Source organism: Falco biarmicus, chromosome Z (assembly GCF_023638135.1).
Source record: "Falco biarmicus isolate bFalBia1 chromosome Z, bFalBia1.pri, whole genome shotgun sequence".
Classification (NCBI taxonomy): Eukaryota; Metazoa; Chordata; class Aves; order Falconiformes; family Falconidae; genus Falco; species Falco biarmicus.
Genome location: NC_079311.1, coordinates 35376524 through 35395528, shown reverse-complemented (window position 1 = coordinate 35395528; position 19005 = coordinate 35376524). Strand labels below are relative to the sequence as shown.

Below are 19005 nucleotides of genomic sequence, written 5' to 3'. Positions count from 1 at the left end.
TCTCTAGATTTTTGGGGGGGGGTTCTTTCAAATTTGCTCTCATGTCAGAACCAGAATCAGTCCTACATTATAAGATGAAGTTTTTCTTTCTTTCATGATGATGATAGATTAAATACGGCACAAAAATTTCAAGTAAAAGCACATGACAACAATATTAGAATAAGAAAGGGTTAACATAACATCTCCATTAATTTTATTTTAAAAAATTATTGCTCCAATATGTTTGTTTCTACTTGGTCTTACTGCTGATTTTCACTGTCTTGTGGACTCTGGTCATGTATGGAACATTATACTGATCTTACATGGAGAAGCTATATGGCTGGTACGTGTTCTTTACTCAGTTTGTGGAGACTTCAGTCTCAATTCCTCCGGTTCCTTTTCTTGAACTGCCCAGGTGGCTTGATCCATTTGTGTCTGTGTTACCTCTAGAAATCGAGCATAGATGAGAGCCATTTGTCTCTTTCTGTGAGCTTTCCTAAGTAGAAAAAAAATGACTTGCTCAAATTACAGACAGAATTCAAATCACAGTATTTGTGCTCAAATTTAAGCTCAAAACTCCAGAAAGTGAGGGTTGTTAGTTCAGCAGTTACAATAAAACCATTCTGAAAACGTGTTGACATATTTTGCATTTATTTTGCTTGCACACTGACAGTGCTTGCAACATTGAGGCTGAACTCTTAGATGAAAAAAGTGGCATTGTTTTTGAAATACATCTGTTGATGGTAGAAGTGTTGCACTAATATTTTGGGAATTGCTTATACAGTAAAGATACTGCCATTCATATTTTTTGAAATATGTATTTAATACATTGGTCTTCTGCATGTTTTAGTCAAGATATGTGGAATTCATACAGTGCACAATAAGTAGGCTGCCATCTGCCTGTAGTATGCCTATATTCTTCTCCAAGTCAGAATCAAAGAGATGCAAGCAACAGAAAGAATGCTTTGATGCTGGATAATAACTTTTTCACCAAAGCAAACATCACAGTGACTGCCCATTTTAGATTTCATCTGGACAATGGAGATTATGTAAAATAAAGGAAATTAACTGATAGCCTGAAAAAAAGATAAGACAAGCAGATTCTGGCAGGATAATGTAGATGCAGCTGGTGTGAGGAAAGTCACCTGCTGATTTGTATAACTTAATTTTTCAGACATTAGTTTGCTTTTTCCATCATGTAAAGTTGGCTTCTAAAGAGAAATAATATTGCGCTCAAGAAACTTCTAGTGAATAAAGCAATGGAAGCACTTACGTTTTGATAACGTAATGCAGAGATATCAATACATGAACAGCAAGCTGGATATGGCATAAAAGAGCAGCTAAAGAACCTATTCCCTTTGCCTAAGCTGGTCCCTGAATTTGGACCATGGAACAACCAGGAGCATGCTCATCCCATGACTGGCTAAAGACCTGACCCACTAATGACTGTCCAGGTTTCATCTTTGGTCTTGTTATGTTAACCCAAGTCTTGACTAGCTAAAGACTGATCAAGGTGTGCAAGAGGTGCATTTTCCACTCTTCTATACCCCTTGTTCAATTGTTCACTTTAAGTGTGGTGCTCTGCCCCACACATTTGTGACCAATCTATATAATTAACATAATCTGTTTTACATTTAATGAAGTACGTTGCCCAGTTTTTAGGGATGATTCCAGTCTTGGGCCAATTTTTTTTTTTCCCTGTTACTTTACAGAGGAGGATTGGGCTTTCTGTGGTCTAAATAATTTTACAACATGGCAGTTTTGTAGAAAAGTTGAAGTTGTTTGAAGAAAGTAAGTTGAAGTGATTCTATCTTAAGCGTATTGCTCCTAAACATGAGATACTGGTAATACTGATCAATAACACCAATAGTAGGTAGTCTGGCTTTTTGTACATATAATATACGTAAATCTTAAAGCCAAGTCCTATTCCTCTTTCATTAGTCACCTCATTAAATTAATCTGGGCCACTTGCTTAGCTTTGAGCTCAGAGTATAGACATGCATTTAAACTCCACTCAGTTTGACTTCCCAATCTGGGTTAGATCTTTACAGGCTGCTTTTGCTATCTAATCACAAAGATGGTTGTCTCCTTCAAAAATTTTATACCGTTTGAGTGTAACATTGTAAAAACACTGAGCAAAGGTACTGTAGGTACAACTTCTAAAGAACATGACTGATTAAGGATCTAACATTTTAAAAAATGCCTTGGTCACTGAAAGCAGATTTTAAGACTTGAACATTTGGGTACCTAAAAGAATTTCAGAGGAGTTCAGGCAGCAGAAACAATGCTTGTGGCTGTGCTCAGTGGCTGCCTAGCCTGGGCAGCCGTCAGGAGGGGCGGCCTGACATGGCTGGACACTTACTGGAATGGGTTTGCCCTGAGCTGTTCGGAGTTCCTAGCCCGGCAATCCAGTTTGTGATTCAGGGCTGGCTGTGCTGTGGCTGAGCCCCAGGGACCAGAGAGTAGAGCATAACCTAACAGGCATGTTCAAAGCATAGCTGATGCACCAGCAGAACCAGACCCCTAAAAGAATATAGCACAGCCCTATCCCCCACATTTTTACCTTTTTTTTTCCTTCCTGCAACCTTGAAGGTTCACCAAGGGAGACAGAGGCAAGAGCACTGAGCTGGAGGGTACTGAGGGAACCGAGGGTGCTGGCAGAGGAGCTGGCCAAGCCACTCTCCATCATTTATCCACAGTCCTGGCTAGCTGCAGAGGTCCCAGAAGACTGGAGGTTAGCCAGTGTGATGCCCATCTACAAGAAGGGCAGGAAGGAGGATCCAGGGAACTACAGGCCTGTCAGTCTGACCCCAGTGCTGGGGAAGGTTATGGAGCAGGTCATCCTGAGTCTCATCACATGGCAATGCAGGACAATGGGGTGATCAGGCACAGCCAACATGGGCTTATGAAGGGCAGGTCCTGCTTGATTAACCTGATCTCCATCTACAACAAGATGACCCACCTAGTGCATGAGGGAGAGGCTGTGGATGTTGTCTACCTGGGCCTTAGTAAAGCCTTTGGCACGGTCTCCCACAGCATTCTCCTGGAGAAACTGGCTGCTCATGGCTTGGAAGGTTGTACTCTGTGCTGGGTTGAAAGCTGGCTGGGTGACCAAGCCTGAGGAGTGATAGTGAATGGGGTTACACTCAGCTGGCAGTTGGTCACAAGTGGTGTTCCCCAGGGCTCAGTACTGGGGCCAGTCCTGTTTAATATCTTTATGAATGATCTGGACAAGGGGATTGAGTACGTGCTCAGTAGGTCTGCAGATGACACAAAGGTGGGTGGGAGTGCTGATCTGCTTGAGGGTAGGAAGGCTCTGCAGAGTGACCTGCACGCTGGATTGATGGGCCAAGGCCAGTGGTATGAGGTTTAACAAGTACTGGGTCCCCAATAACCCCAGGCAGTGCTACAGGCTCGGGGAACAGTGGCTGGAAAGCTGCCTGGTGGGAAAGGACCTGGGGGTGCTGGCTGACAGCCAGCTGAACGTGAGCCAGCAGTGTGTCCAGATGGCCAAGAAGGCCAACAGCATCCTGGCTTGTACCAGAAACAGTGTAGCCAGCAGGACTGGGGAAGTGACTGTTGCCCTGTACTCAGCACTGGTGAAGCTGCACCTCAAATCCCGTGTTCAGTTTTGGGTCCTTTACATCAAGAGGAATATAGAATGCTGGAGCATGTCCAGAGAAGGGCAGCAATGCTGTTGAAGGGTCCGGAGAGCAAATCTTAGGTGGAGGGGCTGTGGGAACTGGAGTAGTTTAGTCTGGAGAAGAGGAGACTTGGGGGGAGAGATTGTAGGCAGGTTGTGGTAGGTCTCTTTTCCAGATCACAAGCGATAGGACAAGAGGAAACAGCCTCAAGTTGTACCAGGGGAGGTTTAGATTGAATATTAGGAAAAACAGCTTCCCTGAAAGGGTGGTCAAGCATTGGAACAGGCTGCCCAGGGAAGAGGTGGAATCACTGTCCCTGGAGGTATTTAAAAAACATGTAGATGTGGGTGCTTAGGGGCGTGGTTTAGTGATGGACTTGGCAGTGTTAGGTTAACGGTTGGACTTGATCTCAAAGGTCGGTTCCAACCTAAATGATTCTATGACCCAGAGATCACAACCTCTGCTTTTGTTGTAATGTGTATTTTAGACTGATCAGTCACTAGATAAAGTAAATAAAGAAATCCACTGTAGTATCTGGAGGACCACTGCTAGCTGTCGGACCTGGACTATAAAATGCCGCAAGCAGTGTGCTGTTGCTCACTTTTAGTGACAGTGCTATTCCTTTCCACCACTTCTGAGCTAAAACGTGTACAAAATGACTCTGATAGAAAGTTTTCTTCTAAAAGAGAGCCTGCACTCCCTTGGCACGCTTTCTACTTGGTGGCATGAACATTGCATGCTGGCTGTTTTTGCTGTGACAGTTTCATGTTGTTTTCTATTCCACTGCAGATAGCCTGAAGGGGACTTGCTGGCTTAACGTCCAAGACAGTCGCTGTGAAGTCAACATCAATGGTGCTACACTGAAATCTGAGTGCTGTGCTACCTTAGGAGCAGCTTGGGGCAGCCCATGTGAGCGATGTGAATTGGGTATGCCGTCATATCCTGCATCTTTTGGGAGAAGAGAGGAAGTACCACTAGACAGATTCTCGTCATTTTCTATATAGAAAACAAACAAGCAGACAACGCAGAAAACTATGAAATGAAGTTGTCTTATTTAGTATCACGTGTAATCACCAACATCAGAGGTCATTCTAATAATGTTGGAAGCTACCAGGAAATAACGTGTATATAAATCTTTCAATAATTACATATTTCATCTCCACATGGAGTGTGCATTGAGATAGGGAAGTAAGGACTGCAATAATAAAGTGAAATACCTGTAAAAGTCTGGAAGGCTTTTTATGTTGCAGGCTGTTAACACTTTTTCCAGCCATTTTTTAACTCATAGCTTGTGTATAGTTATTGATTGCAGAATAGTACTACTATTAGATTACAGGGCTGAAGTTAGATTACAAGTCTAGAAGTTAGAAGCAGGAATACTAACTGTGTGCTCTAGTTTGTGGAAAACATGCTGTGCCACATTCTCCCCATAAAGTTGCAGCTGAACCAGTGTCAGGACATTTTAGCCTTTCATTTTTAATTGGAACGATAATTGTCGGCACATGTATCCCATCTAACAAATATGGTGCAAAAATCATCCAAAATGGCTCTTAACTGTGCAGTGAAGCATCAAAGATACTACTTTGGACTCCATTAAGCAGCATGGTCACATTAGACTGGTAAAACTAATAAAAAACCTGTTCAATCTAGAAATCTAGAGAGTTAATTAGCTCAAACTGGGTCCATTTGGCTATTTAATTTGCTATTCTCTAACTAGTTAAATTTCAGCAAGCTTTCACGTCACGTCATCATGTTACATTTTCAATGCATATCCTAAACTAACGTCATTGCTCAGATCCTTTATTAAGCTGCAGTGGAAAAAAAAAAAACTTTTAGTGATAACTGGCATCACTAAAGCTTTAAATCTTCAGGCATCTCTACAGGAAATTTATCTTTCAGCTGCATCTGAGTGCAGAGATTGATATGTTTAGATGCTAAACATTCTGGTCTCTATTAAGGAAAGCACATGAGAAAGTAATTGTCTAAGATTTAACTTCCTCAACTATTCATATAATTAACATGTATGAGTCAGTACTTTTCTTGATTTGAGGCTAGAGCACTCACCACCTTACACAGTCAAATTATTAGAGAATTCCAAAGATACATTTATTTTTTAAACTATTTACTCCTATATTTCTGTCATTCTAAAGCAGTGACGTATCTTTCTGGCTTAATTCCAGACACAGCTTGCTCAAGAGGATTTGCAAGAGTGAAGGGTGTTACCTGTGAAGGTGAAGTTTCTTCTTACTCAAGATGTCACTTTTTTTCCTTTGAAAATGAAATTAAAGGGAATTTATTATGTTGTTGGTTTTATCAAGATAATAATATTGAGCTTAGATGAACACCTTCAAAAACAGTTACTGACTGTTGGGAAGGTTTTTTGTTATGCTATTGGAGAACTGCAAAATGATACAAAAAGAATGGAACTGTTCCTTCAAAATACATTTAATCCCTTTAGTTTTTCCTTTCTTTCAGCCATGTGCATCATCTTGTCTTAGAGACAAGAATGTGGCATCTTAGTGCCCTATGACTTGAGGATCTTGCAAGAGTCCCTTGAGATTGGCCACATGCTTTTTCAGAACAGTGTTCACACCCTAACGCAGTATGGATGAAAGCCTCTCTCTTTCATGTAGCTTAAATTCTCAGTAAAGCTGTAGCTGTCTCCTTACAGGTAGTATGTCAGTCAACTCTCCATTTCCCCAACAGATGTAAATGAATGTGATGTTTTCCCGGGGGTTTGTCCCAACGGGCGGTGTGTTAACAGCAGAGGCTCATTCCACTGCGAGTGCCCTGAAGGACTGACACTGGATGGAACAGGGCGAGTGTGTTTAGGTAAGAGTGCCCTCAACTGTTCCAGCTTTTTGGCTCTGTCAACACTTGTCCAAAATTATTCGCAAAGGCATGTGAAAGTACATTTCGTTTGTTTCTGAATTCAGTTTGTTAAGCATATGTTTTAGTTTATGCCTGCTTAGATACCAAGCACCTATGCCAGTTCAGGGAAGAGCTGTTAATTCCCTGGGGCAATGTGAATGCTTGTGCTAAGACTTGCTTTGCCCATAGTGCAATCAATAGGCTTTACTGGAGTGCTGCACTTGCTCTGGCTCCCGTTCATGAGCACAGATGTCCGGCTCACTGGGAGCTAGGTGTTGAGCAGTCAGCTGGTCAGCCAGCAGCTTGTAATGGAGTGTGTGCAGTGCTCTTCTGTATTGCTGTCTGGGCTTTTCATGAAACTCAGATGCTACCTTGTAGCATGAATATGCTGGTGCAAATTAGTCTCCCTGAGAGTGATCAAAACAAGTGTAGTTAAAAATAAGACCTCATCTTTGTTGTACGGGTTGGTATCTTCTGCTGACAAAACATGATGTCCATGAAAAGACATTTATTTCTCTAGGAAAGACTTCAGATAGAAAACATACTGAGCCCCAGTGTAAGTGCAAGAAAACAGAAGTATCCTGTAGGAGGACTAATATCCATCTTTAGAAATCAATGATCAGAGATGAAAAAAAGATGAAGTCAGAATACTGGGTGTTTAGAATAGTTTCTGGAATCCATATTAATTTTTCTTACGAGTTCTAAGGACTGTAAGAATACGATTACTGACAGCATTGATTTCTTTTAAGAAAACACTGCAGCAGAAGGAAAATATTGTCAGCCCTTGCTTCAGATTTTTGCACTCTAAACCTTTATTTTTTTTTATTTCAACAGTGTTTGCTTTCCTCAAGCAGATTGAAATTTAAGCAAATACTTTTGCTTTAATTGCATTATGCCTTACCAATAGCTGTTACAAACAGTTACCAGGCTATGGGGTTTTTAGATGAGTGTAATTCTAGAAATATTTTTTAAAATAAGCAGAATTTTGAAATTAAGCACATGTATATAATCAGTATCAAAGTCTCAGAAAAAAAAGGAACAATTCACAACTAAGTCTGCTGGGACGCACATATCCATTATGATTATGTGTATCTTATGCAGTTTTGCATGTTACGTTTTACTTGGTATTCCGCCATCCCCCAACCCCCACAAACAGTAAGTCTGTCACCACTCACTGGCATCTGTAGCCATCAGCCCTGTATTACTTCTCAATGACAAATTTGATGTGGACAGGTGTGAATTTAAATGTGGTTGATAGATATAATGAAAAGTTGGAACAAAAAAGCCATTTTCAAGCAAGACACAGGATTCCTTTACTCTCAAAACCATGTTGCCTTTTCTTATTTTAATGAGAAAACGACCTTTTCTATTACAAGATACTTGTCTTCTCCTATGCTATACAAGCACTTTGCACTACGTAATGTTTTTCTGAAATACATTAAATGTATTTCTGAAAGCCACTACAGTTATTTTAGTGCACACAAATACTTTTTAGCAGTATGTTTGCTGAACTTCTGGAAATGAAAATAAATATTATCTTGATGTGGAATAGTTTACAGGAAACCATGAGTATTCTTTGAACGATTTCCATTTCTTATACTTGCTTCTAAACTGTTTAACTTCAGATGTGCATAGGGAAATTTATAAGTCTGCACAACTTCGGAGGGCTTGTATGGAAAACAGTTCATCAACTCATCTGGGTTATTTTTAGATTTTGCATCTTCTCCAAAGCTTTTTGTGCTAAGCATTTAAGCGTTCTGTTAAGTTTGTTAAAGCCTAACTTCCAGTCCAGTATATCATGTGAAACATGATGTGTCCTTGTGACCTTCCTTACACAATGAAAATAACTCTATTTTCCTGGAGAACATTAAGCTACCAATAAATTTTTCTGTGGAGTATCATGGACATCTTATCTCGTACTGCCATAGTTTTTACTGTCCATTTGCTATTATTGGTATTATTTGCCAGATTTTTGGAATTTGGGAATAGAAATGCTCCTATGTTGTAGAAATTAGCATGAAGAGGCTTAAAATCCTAAATTTTATACAATTTTGTGTTTTAATTAATACTAATTTTTTAATAAAAAATTTAAACTTTTTCATTAGTGAAATGCAAATACGTGAAAAGTGTCAAATATACTGATGCTTTCAAATGGTTTTTTGTTGTTATTTTTTACTGTATGTGAGATAAAGCAAAGCTGATTTCTTACATGTACAGACCAGTGTGTGGTACTTCTGCCAGTTGGCTACACAAGTACAGATTTTGCCTGCATACTTGGTTGATCTATATTTTGGATGACCTGCTTTTTTGCAAATGGGACCCTTGAGTATAATAATTATTTTTTCTGGTAACCATATTGTTTTCTCCTGTTAACTGGTATTAAAGTAAGCCTAATGTTGGCTAGCAAGAATTTTTTTCTGTATTCCTTGTATTATTAAACTAATTTAATAATACAAACATAGATGGGTTTTGTTGGGGTTTTTTTGCCATGAATGCAGGTCAATTTGTAAATGAGAATAGTGGATGCAGTAAGGAAATGCATGTGTCTGTCCTATCAAATACACATAGAAACCTAAAAAGCAGCGTTATGTCAGAGTTGTCGTGTATTTTGATATTGGAAGACAACAAAAGAAATGCTTCTGCTTTTATGTGGTACAACAGAGATCCAGAAACTTAAGTATAATGCAATATTAGCAACTTCAAATGGTTAAGCATTGTGCACAAGTGTAGAGTCTTGAGGAGAAATCAGTCTTCCAGAAACTGAGTGTCACCCATACTCGTGCCTTAGAAATAGGTGCTTCTGAAAAACAGAAAACTTTAGCAGAGGGTAAAATGCCTATTTGTTTTTGTAAAATGAGCAGACATTCGCATGGAGCAATGCTACCTGAAATGGGATGAAGATGAGTGCATTCAGTCTGTGCCTGGCAAGTTCCGTATGGATGCCTGCTGCTGTGCTGTGGGTGCTGCCTGGGGCTCCGACTGCGAGGAGTGTCCCAAGCCTGGCACGAAGGAATATGAGGCTCTGTGCCCCAGAGGTCCTGGGTTTTCCAACAGGGGAGATATTCTAACTGGCAGGCCATTTTATAAAGGTAAGGGCTCATTCTTGGATTTAAAAGTTAATTATAGGTGCATCTGGGTGAACGTTCTAAAACAATGCCAGGATTTGTGTCTGTGTTTGTTACATGCTTGAGATGAGAGAAGTTACAAAGATGTTTTTCTGAAAGAGCTGACCTTCCAGGTGGGAAGATTTGTTTGCATGGTGCTCAAGATTGTTGTGGGGACCTAGAAGGAAAATGTGCAAAGTCTGAATTTGCTGAGGAGAAAAAAGAAATGGCTATGACAGGACTGAAGGAAAGGGAGCTCTAAATGGTGAGAATAACAGAAAAGGAGCACCTTTTTTAAAGGTAGTGCTTTGCAAAGAGTGAACTGAGAGTCAGGTGAATTTCCATAAGGTCAGGAAGTTAAGATGTAAAGGTAAAATATACTAAAATTTGACCAGGGTTCTCAGAAAGAGAGACTGAAGAAGAATGCATTCTTTCTATTGTTTGCAGAATTAATAAGTGATTAAAAGGGAAGGGTGTCTCTTGCATTAAAATTACGAGGGCAATGATAATGAGAAGTTGCAGTGATAAGGAAGTAAATAAAAGCCTTTTGTGCAATTTTTACTAGCTTCACCTCCTGTAGAGGAATAAAAAAACCCAAAGAAACCAAAACAAACCACCATCAACTAACTGAGGATGCTGGGAAATGTTAAGAAACCAGATCTAAAATATTTTAAGTGACTGGTATATCAGAAGAAAACCTAAATTTCTGTGTGCAGAAGCTGAGGTGATCCAGAAATATTTTATTATTTTAATGATTTTTAAATTACATATTCTGAAGCATTTGTCTTGAAATATATTGAGTAGCTTGAGAAAACTTTAATGGATTGGACCTCTGCTTCACCATAAACAAGTTCTGATTTTTAGGAATTACTATTCTCAGGCAAAGCTCTCAATGTTCGGTGATAATTTACCAAAAAAAATAGGAATTTAATTATAATAATACAATTGTTTAATTTTATTTATATTTATTAAATTAGGAGTAATAAAATCTTAGTTATTTAGTAATAATATAACCTTGTCCACCCCAAGATTTTTGTAAGGTTTTGCTTCTTGTTTCTGCTTTTGTATTTGGACCACACTTTTCTTCCATTCACACTAATACATAGGAGATGGAAGTTTGTTTCATCAAAGATGAATCTTGGATAAGGACATTCATCCAGTAAATCATAGAGCGTAAGAAAATCTCATTCAGGTTGGTAAATGCTAGGGGCAGGGGTGCATATGGAGAGACTGACACATGAAAAACCTTTATTGGTCCTGTGCAAGATTAACAGCCTGTGTTACGCTGCTTGCTGTCTAGCAAAACACATTAGAAGAGAGGAAACGTTTCATTAGATACTCAGCAAAAAGAGAATTACCCTTTTCTAAAATGAGCTCCAGACGTCACTCTGTCAATCTCAATTAAAACAAGCAAACAAACAAACAGGCAACCAGGTAATAGTTACATCTTTTACAGGCTGGCTCAGGAATACCATAAATATTCATACTGTTAGAAAGCAAAACAGAGCACAATACACATATTGGCATCATGGACTAAAGAGTCTGAATTTGGGAAATTCCACTGAATTTGGTTGATTGCTGATTAACATAACTTATAATTACTGGTTTGGGTATGAAGAAGCAAAGAAAGCATAAACAATTCAACAGATAGGGAGACATCTTTTCTCCCCTGCCCCAGGCTCAGCTTCAGCACAGCACCTTTCCTCCACCCTTCCCAGTGTCCAGCTTCCCTAGTTCATGGATGAGGCAGCTGGCAGCAATGGTTTCTCTGTCACCCCTTGTTGCTTAGTCTTTCATTGCTCCTTGCTTGTTACTAATTTCCTGTGCCCTGGAATGGGCTTCTCCATGGGACAGATTCCTTCAGAGATGTTCCTGCTCCAGCATGGGTTGTCCACAGCCCACGTTCCATCAAGGTGCCCCAGCCCCAGTGCAGGTCACTCGTACTGTAGTCCCTGGATGGTGACCGTGCCCCAGCATGGATTACCCACAGGTCATGGTCCTTTAGGGATCTGTCTACCCCAGCAGGAGTGTCTCAGCCCCAGCATGCATCCTCCATGGGCTGCTGTCCCTCAGGATGTTCCTGCCCCTGCTTGGGTCCACAGTCCCTCAGCCATGTCCCCGTCCTGGCGTGGGTCTTCCACAGGCTGCAGGCCCTCAGGGGTGTCCCTGCCCTGACATAGATCTTCCAGGGGTGGCTGGCCCTCAAGGGTTCCTTCTTGAACATGGAGCTCTGACTTCCAAGAGTGCATCTCTAGTCATGTCTCCAACAACGTCCCCTCCTGCTTGCCTCCTCGATTTCATTTTTCCATTCTCCTAACCTGTGCAGGAAGCTGTCTCTCCAGTCCCCTGCAACCCAAACCCTGCCTTTTATGCCCAATTACAACCGGTAAGGAGGAACAGGAAATTCATGTTAATTATATACTTATGCTTATGAATGCTCTTTTGTTTTTATTTCATAGATATCAATGAATGTAAAGTGTTCCCTGGTATGTGCATGAATGGTAAATGCAGAAACACAGTTGGAAGTTTCAAATGTAGGTGTAACAATGGGTTTACTTTAGATATGGAGGAAAGAAACTGTACAGGTAAGTCTTGCTTTTTCACCAGTTTTTCCTAGAATCATGGAATAGTCCAGGTGGAAAGGGAGCTCAAAAGGTCATCTGCTCTAACCTTTTGTGGGAAAGGAAGCCTTGATAAGATTGTCTAGCACCCTGTCCATCTTGAAAGCGTCCAGTGATGGGGACTCTACCACGTCCCTGAGGCATTTTAAAGTAACTTGCACTTGTTGCTTACCTTGGTGATCTGGAAACTTACTGTCATTCATTTCCTCTAGTTTCTGAGCTTAATCTTTGGACAGAATGGCTTCTTCTTCTCTTTCGAAAAGTTATTATTTAATAAATGTAACACTCTTCTTGCACATGTACATTAGGATTTTTTTAAATTGGTGTTAAAGATGTTCAGATTATGTTCTATCAATACAACCTGAAACATCAATTGAAGACAAGTTCAATGTTTTAACCAACAGATTAGCTTATTTTACATTCCTTACTCTCTGGTCATTGCATTACCAAATTAACTTAGACACTACACTGCAAAGTAATTTTCAGTTAGATGGCCAAGCACACAAAGAAGCACCTCTGCAATTCTGACATCAGTGCAATGTTAACTCAAGAAGAAACCTGCACTTAGTTTAGACGTTTAATATTTTGTTATTTACTTCCTGGAAAAACTGAAACAGAAGATAAACTTGATAGTTTTCTGGTTATGGGAACCTGGATGCCTGCATTGTGGGTGGCTTTGTGCTGAAAATGAAGGAGGTTTTGTTATACCACAGAGGCGTCTATGAGTGAGTCTGAGTAATAGGAAGTGTGGGTGGTAAGGCACGTTAACTGAAGTTGGTCTGGATGTTAATGTTGCCCTAACTGGTAATTTCCTTGTTTTTATAGTGATTGCACTGATGAGAAATGCATTTAAAAAACTTTATTTCTAAACTAACAAGAATAGGTCAGAAAACTTCTCTCTGCAAAAGATTCTTTTGGTTCTACTTTTTTATTGAAAGTTTGTTCTGATGAAAATGTTCCACTGAGCAGCTGTAGAGCACTAAGTTTTATTAAGTGGAAGATTTTTTTTTGTTCTAAATCAGCAACAAAATATTTTATAAAGCATGGCGGGGACCAGTTACCCTGTAAGATCCAAGGCCCACTCTCCACACAACTGCGTGTGAGGATGCAACTATTACCACCCAGCAGAAAACTGGCCATAGGGGCTGACACAGAGCCGGAAGAGCCTCTTGCATGTGGTGAAAAAAGAACTGTTTTAAATCTTTAGTAGTTTCTTTAGTTAAGCCTGTATTTACCACTTACACAAATGAGTCTACGGCTCACCTCACCAACTTACTGCAAACGTGTTGATGCTTTTCTCTGATTCCTTGCTCCTTTGACTTCTTGGATGACAGAATCAATCCTATGCCCTATCCTGGACAAATGTCTTCATTGGTTCAAATATTCTGTTACTTTTATTGCCTGTAAAGACTTCATGTTTTTTTAATATGTAAAAATTAACGATACAGTAGTGAATGAAGAAAGTAGATGGCATAATGGAGAACATGAAACACTGAACCCTAGTTCACCCCAAAAACCACTGGATGGGCAGTAGAGTAATGAAGAGAGAAGTCTGGAAAGATGTAAGGAGTTAGTAAATAATAGGCTATCCAGTTCTTCTTTCCAGCCTTCTCCTTCAACACTGACCTGTTTCACTGGATCATATTCATATTACAAATTCCTCTTTAGTTTCCTGCCTTACTACCAGCGTGTCTTACAAAGAGCTCTTCCTTCTTCTTTTACCTTCTACAAACCTGCTATAGATTTCAAAGTAAGTTTCATTCAAACTTAACTAATAAGATAACCAGTGAACTGTAAAACTAGCTTTCAAAGGAGCTACTTTAATTCTTAATTGAAGGAGTACATGTAAGCTTATAATGCTTTACTGGATAAATGTCTTCATAATAAGCAATTTAATATTAATGGCCCTGTAGTCACAGAGTCAGTTGGTACCTCTGTAATAATAACAATTCAGAATTTGTTACAGTTAGTAATTTCCTTAGAAATCTAACTTTAAATTACACTTAGTGGAAGCCTACTTGTTACATAGTTTATAGTTGAGAGCTCTGAAGGCATTGCATCATAAATCTTTCACACACTGTTTCACCTAATCAGATATTCCTTTAAATATTAATTTCTTTTTTCTCTGTTGATATGTATACTATATATTTTTTCTGTAGAGTTAATTTATAATTTTATAATTATTTATAAATTTATAATTATAATTTATAATGACCAAGTGTTCACTTCAGTGAAAAGCCAGATAAACTTAAACTCTATTTGATTTTTCTACCTCTCCATTACTATAAAATAGACATTGATGAGTGCCGGATCTCCCCAGACTTATGTGGAAGTGGTACTTGCGTCAACACTCCTGGAAGCTTTGAGTGTGAGTGCTTTGATGGTTACGAAAGTGGATTTATGATGATGAAGAACTGTATGGGTAAGTGTTGCCAGGATGACCTGGAGTCTGTCCATTTACTGTATAAAGCCTGACTATATGCTCTACTATACCAGCTCTGCTCCACTGAAGACTTCATATGTGTAGTTATGGTGACTTCTTGCACAAATGAGACAGATATACAATTTATAGGACAGGTAACTGAACTATGCATATAGCTTTACTTGTTCATTTTCCTAATTATTTACACATTTCTGTATAGATATTTTCCAATGGCAGCAACTATTAATTCATGTAGTTTAAAAATGGGTAATGAGGTATCCAAACATTTGGTAAAGTTAGGAATGGAAGGCTGGAGTTTCAAAAGTAGTACGATTCACTTTTCTGTGATTTTTCTAGGATTCAAGAAGTTCTGAGACCATTTCCTGAAAAATCACATCTCTTTAATCTGGCTAAGAATAGATATGGAGACATCAAAAGTTACTAGCCACCTTAAAAAATCTTGAGTTAGTATTGTGGAATACTTCATGAAATATATAATGAAAATTAAAAGTCAGAGATTTTCATCTTGATGAGGCTGAATGGGTCCTTCTTCTTGCCCTTCTTGAAGATTGGTTTGACATTTCCTATCCTCCCACCCTGTAGGTCCTTCCCTGATTTCCATGATCTTTCAAAGTTGGTTAGGAATGGCTTTGAAACTACATTGGCCAGCTTCCTCTCAGCACTCATGGGTCTTTTTCATGGCCTTTGTCAGCAGTTCCTTTCCCCCATTCCCACCCACCCACCCCTTTCTTTTTTTTCTGCTGCTGTTATACCCTTCACATCCCTTTGCCAGGATCAACTCCTGGTGGCTTTGGCTTTTGTAACCCCCTCCCTGCAGCCAGTGCCTCTGTATTTCTCCTGCATCACCTGTCCCTGCTTTTGCCTATTTTATACTTCCTTTTTGTGTTTGAGTTTTGTCAGGAGCTTTTGTGCTTGTAATTGAACTCAAATAAGTGGTGCTATGCCTCTGTGTGCCAGGAGGCCTTGCAAGATTCCTGTCATCTTTACTGAATTTCCTGCAGGTTGTGATGATTTTAGACTCCCAAAGTCAGCAAAAATATCTTCTAAATCACAGGTGAACATAATAAGCCAAATTGTAGAAGCTGAATAGACTCCATGAGAGACAGAGTACAAATGCAGAGAATCAGTACTGTATGGTGGAGATACTTATCCATAAGCCAGAGCCAGGGAAGCAAAATGTCACATAAATAAGCAGAGAGTGTGGAGCTAAGAAGAGAAATGACTTCCTGAGGGCCTTTGCAGGAACTAAGAAAGGAAGGGCATAATGTTCATTTTGAAACTTCAGTGACTGTCCAAGCAAAAAGAGATGTTGGATTCTATCAGGCAATTTCTCCCCTCATTTGAAAAACTTTCACAACTGCATGGTATCTTGGCTAAATTCTCGGGCTAATGAAAAATAAAAGGAGTCTGCCTAGCTGAAGAGAAGTCTGTAGTTCCAAGGATAGGTAGCCATAATGGCTCCTTGGAGTCCAAAAGTGTGAGTACATCCTGCAGTCCTGAATATCTTTTGGCCATATTTCTTTTCATACACATCTACAGTATTAGCTGGTTTTATCAAGTCCGTGAGTCAAATACTGTTTGCCGTTGCAAGCTGTAGCAAGCATATTTCTCAGCCACACAACACACACAGGAGTCATCAAACCGAATAGCTATTTAGTTAAAAGTTTACACACACATCCCTGTTAATGGCATCCACAGACAACAATTTCAATGCCAATGCATACATAAATGCGTGTCTGGTTGCATTAAGAAGCACTTTTCTGAAAATGTTATCACATTAATACATTGTTCTGAATGGCAACCATCCAAGCAAGCTGTATGCTGTGTCTGCTAGAATACTTAATTTTGAATGATGAATTTCTGGTTTTCTTAAGGGGAAAAATACCCATTTTTAGAGTTAATAATGTATAGTATGCGGAAAGGAGCAGCAATGCTTCGATGAAACAAGCCTTTTACTCCTGTCCTCCAGATTTTGTCACTTACAGATACTCAGAATTGCTTTTTTCTTTGTTGCTCCTTAGTAATGATTTTATGTTTATTTATTATGGTTTCTTCACAGATATTGATGAATGTGAGCGCAACCCTCTGCTGTGTAGAGGTGGCACATGTGTGAACACCGTGGGGAGTTTTCAGTGTGATTGTCCTTTGGGACATGACCTGTCACCATCACGTGAGGAATGCATAGGTGAGTTTCAACTCAGAATAGTAGTCTTCAGCTTTCTAAGAACAGTGGTCATCTGTGCTACAAAAAATTCTTATCTCTGGCAAGGGTGGGGTCTTAAGAATATCTTCTACAAGTTCATACTCCTCCTTTATATGAGTACCTTCAAATTAAAACCTTGTAACATATTCTCATAAAATCTCTAGTGCCCTTTACACTGTTGACTTCAAAGATGAGTATTTTACCAGGCCTTTTATGGTTTATTTAGCAACTCAAAGGACTGTACCACTCATGGTGGCAACTTTAAAGTTAAAATACATGGAAGCACAAAGTGAACTTCATTCCTATAGTCACAAGAAAGTATTGTCCCTTACTGAAATGCAGCTCTTCTTTTTGCACATAATTTGCCAAAATGGTGAAAAAAACCCCATAATGTATATTATCTCTTTGATTTCTGTGTTTGCTGCATAGTTGCTTCACAAGTTAGTTTAAACCAGCAGACTGTGCAGTTAACGTTCACAGACCAGAAACAAAGAAGATAAACCTTTGGACAGTGGCTTAAACATACTGTTCAGGTCTCCATACCCTGAACTGGAATGTGCTAGGAATAAGAAATAAACCAAAAGAGCTTGGACACCACCAGTTTAAAATATTGCCTTCACCCTCTTTCCCTGGCGTTTCATCAGTTAAGAGTCTGCTATTCTGAATAACAAGTATTAATGATTCTTTCCCAGATGTAAATGAGTGCTCGTTAAGTGACAATCTCTGCAGACATGGCAAGTGTGTGAACATGATTGGAACATACCAGTGTTCCTGTAACTCTGGGTACCAGGCCACACCTGACAGACAAGGCTGCATAGGCAAGTATTGTATACCTTCACCTATGTATTTGTGCTTCAGCATATATTGTTTTGTCTCTCTTTTTATTTAATCTTATACTTCCCTTTTGAAACTGACCAGGGCCATCTTCTCATCTGCTATTAGGCATGTCATGAACTATCATGGACCCTTCTTTTACCTTAGATATATAAAGAAGATTTAAAAATACAGTTGCTGTACTGAACTCTGCGGAATACTTTGATAAAAACTATTCTTATTGCTACTTTAAAATCAGAGGTTTGAGCTAACAACCAGAAAATATTGCTTGATATCTTGATCAAGTGAAAACAGTCCCATGTATTCATAATTTCTCTTTTCACTTTTTCTCCTTATTGTATACATGTTTTAAACCCTTCACTATAGTAATACTGAATTATGTAGTTCTCATCACATTGGTAAGGAGAACAGAGGATTGAGACTTGCTTTATTTCTTGGGTTTGTTTATTTTGTGCAAAAATACTGATTTCGGCTACATTTCAAGCTTTAATGAAACCTAAGTTTCTGAGGGCTTTTCTTTATTTCCTTTCCACATATTGTGTTTTGCATTTTGCTTTACATCTCTAGTAATACATGTGAACAAAAGCAACAATTAAAAGTAGCCACTTGCTCCCACAAATGCAAATGCAGTTGAAAGAGAAAAAAGTTGAACAAAATATAAATGAGAGACAGTAGAGTGAGTATAAAAATACAGAATCATATCAATTATAATATGTTTCATCTCCTAAGTAAAACGGCAAGAGAAGATGACTTTTCCTTATAAAAGTAAACTTAGTACTAATAATTTTGCTTCTTCAGATATTGATGAATGTATCATAATGAATGGAGGCTGTGACACCCACTGCACTAACTCAGAAGGCAGCTATGAATGCAGCTGCAGTGACGGCTATGCTCTAATGCCAGATGTCAGGACATGTGCAGGTTGGTTTTAGTATCTTAAAAGTTCCTGCATTGTACCTTTCAGACAATATGAACATGGTGTTCTTTTAGCCAATCCATACCTGAGTGATAGAATTATTATCTGCCTCTTTTCCACCCCCCCCCAGATATTGATGAATGTGAAAACAATCAAGATATCTGTGATGGTGGGCAATGTACTAATATTCCAGGGGAATATCGCTGTCTCTGTTATGATGGATTTATGGCTTCTATGGACATGAAAACTTGTATTGGTAGGTAGCTGTATGCACCAAATTCAACGTAAGTCTAAAAATTCTGCAGCTGATGTTTTAGGATGTTCTGCTGAATCCTTGAAAGTGGGTATTGAAAATAAATTACTAAAAAAAGTAATCTGTAGATCTTTCTT

At 39.1% G+C, this 19005-nt stretch overlaps 1 protein-coding gene across 1 annotated transcript in view; it reads left to right on the top strand.

Moving 5' to 3' along the window:
• Window positions 1-19005, top strand: part of FBN2 (fibrillin 2) — a 178831-nt gene that overhangs the window by 105814 nt on the left and 54012 nt on the right. Inside the window, exons 21-30 of the mRNA XM_056325609.1 lie at window positions 4413-4550; window positions 5804-5854; window positions 6330-6455; window positions 9356-9583; window positions 12058-12183; window positions 14513-14641; window positions 16722-16847; window positions 17558-17683; window positions 18498-18620; window positions 18746-18871. Of these exons, the coding sequence (XP_056181584.1) occupies window positions 4413-4550; window positions 5804-5854; window positions 6330-6455; window positions 9356-9583; window positions 12058-12183; window positions 14513-14641; window positions 16722-16847; window positions 17558-17683; window positions 18498-18620; window positions 18746-18871 (1299 nt within the window). The remainder of the gene's footprint in view (window positions 1-4412; window positions 4551-5803; window positions 5855-6329; window positions 6456-9355; window positions 9584-12057; window positions 12184-14512; window positions 14642-16721; window positions 16848-17557; window positions 17684-18497; window positions 18621-18745; window positions 18872-19005) is intronic.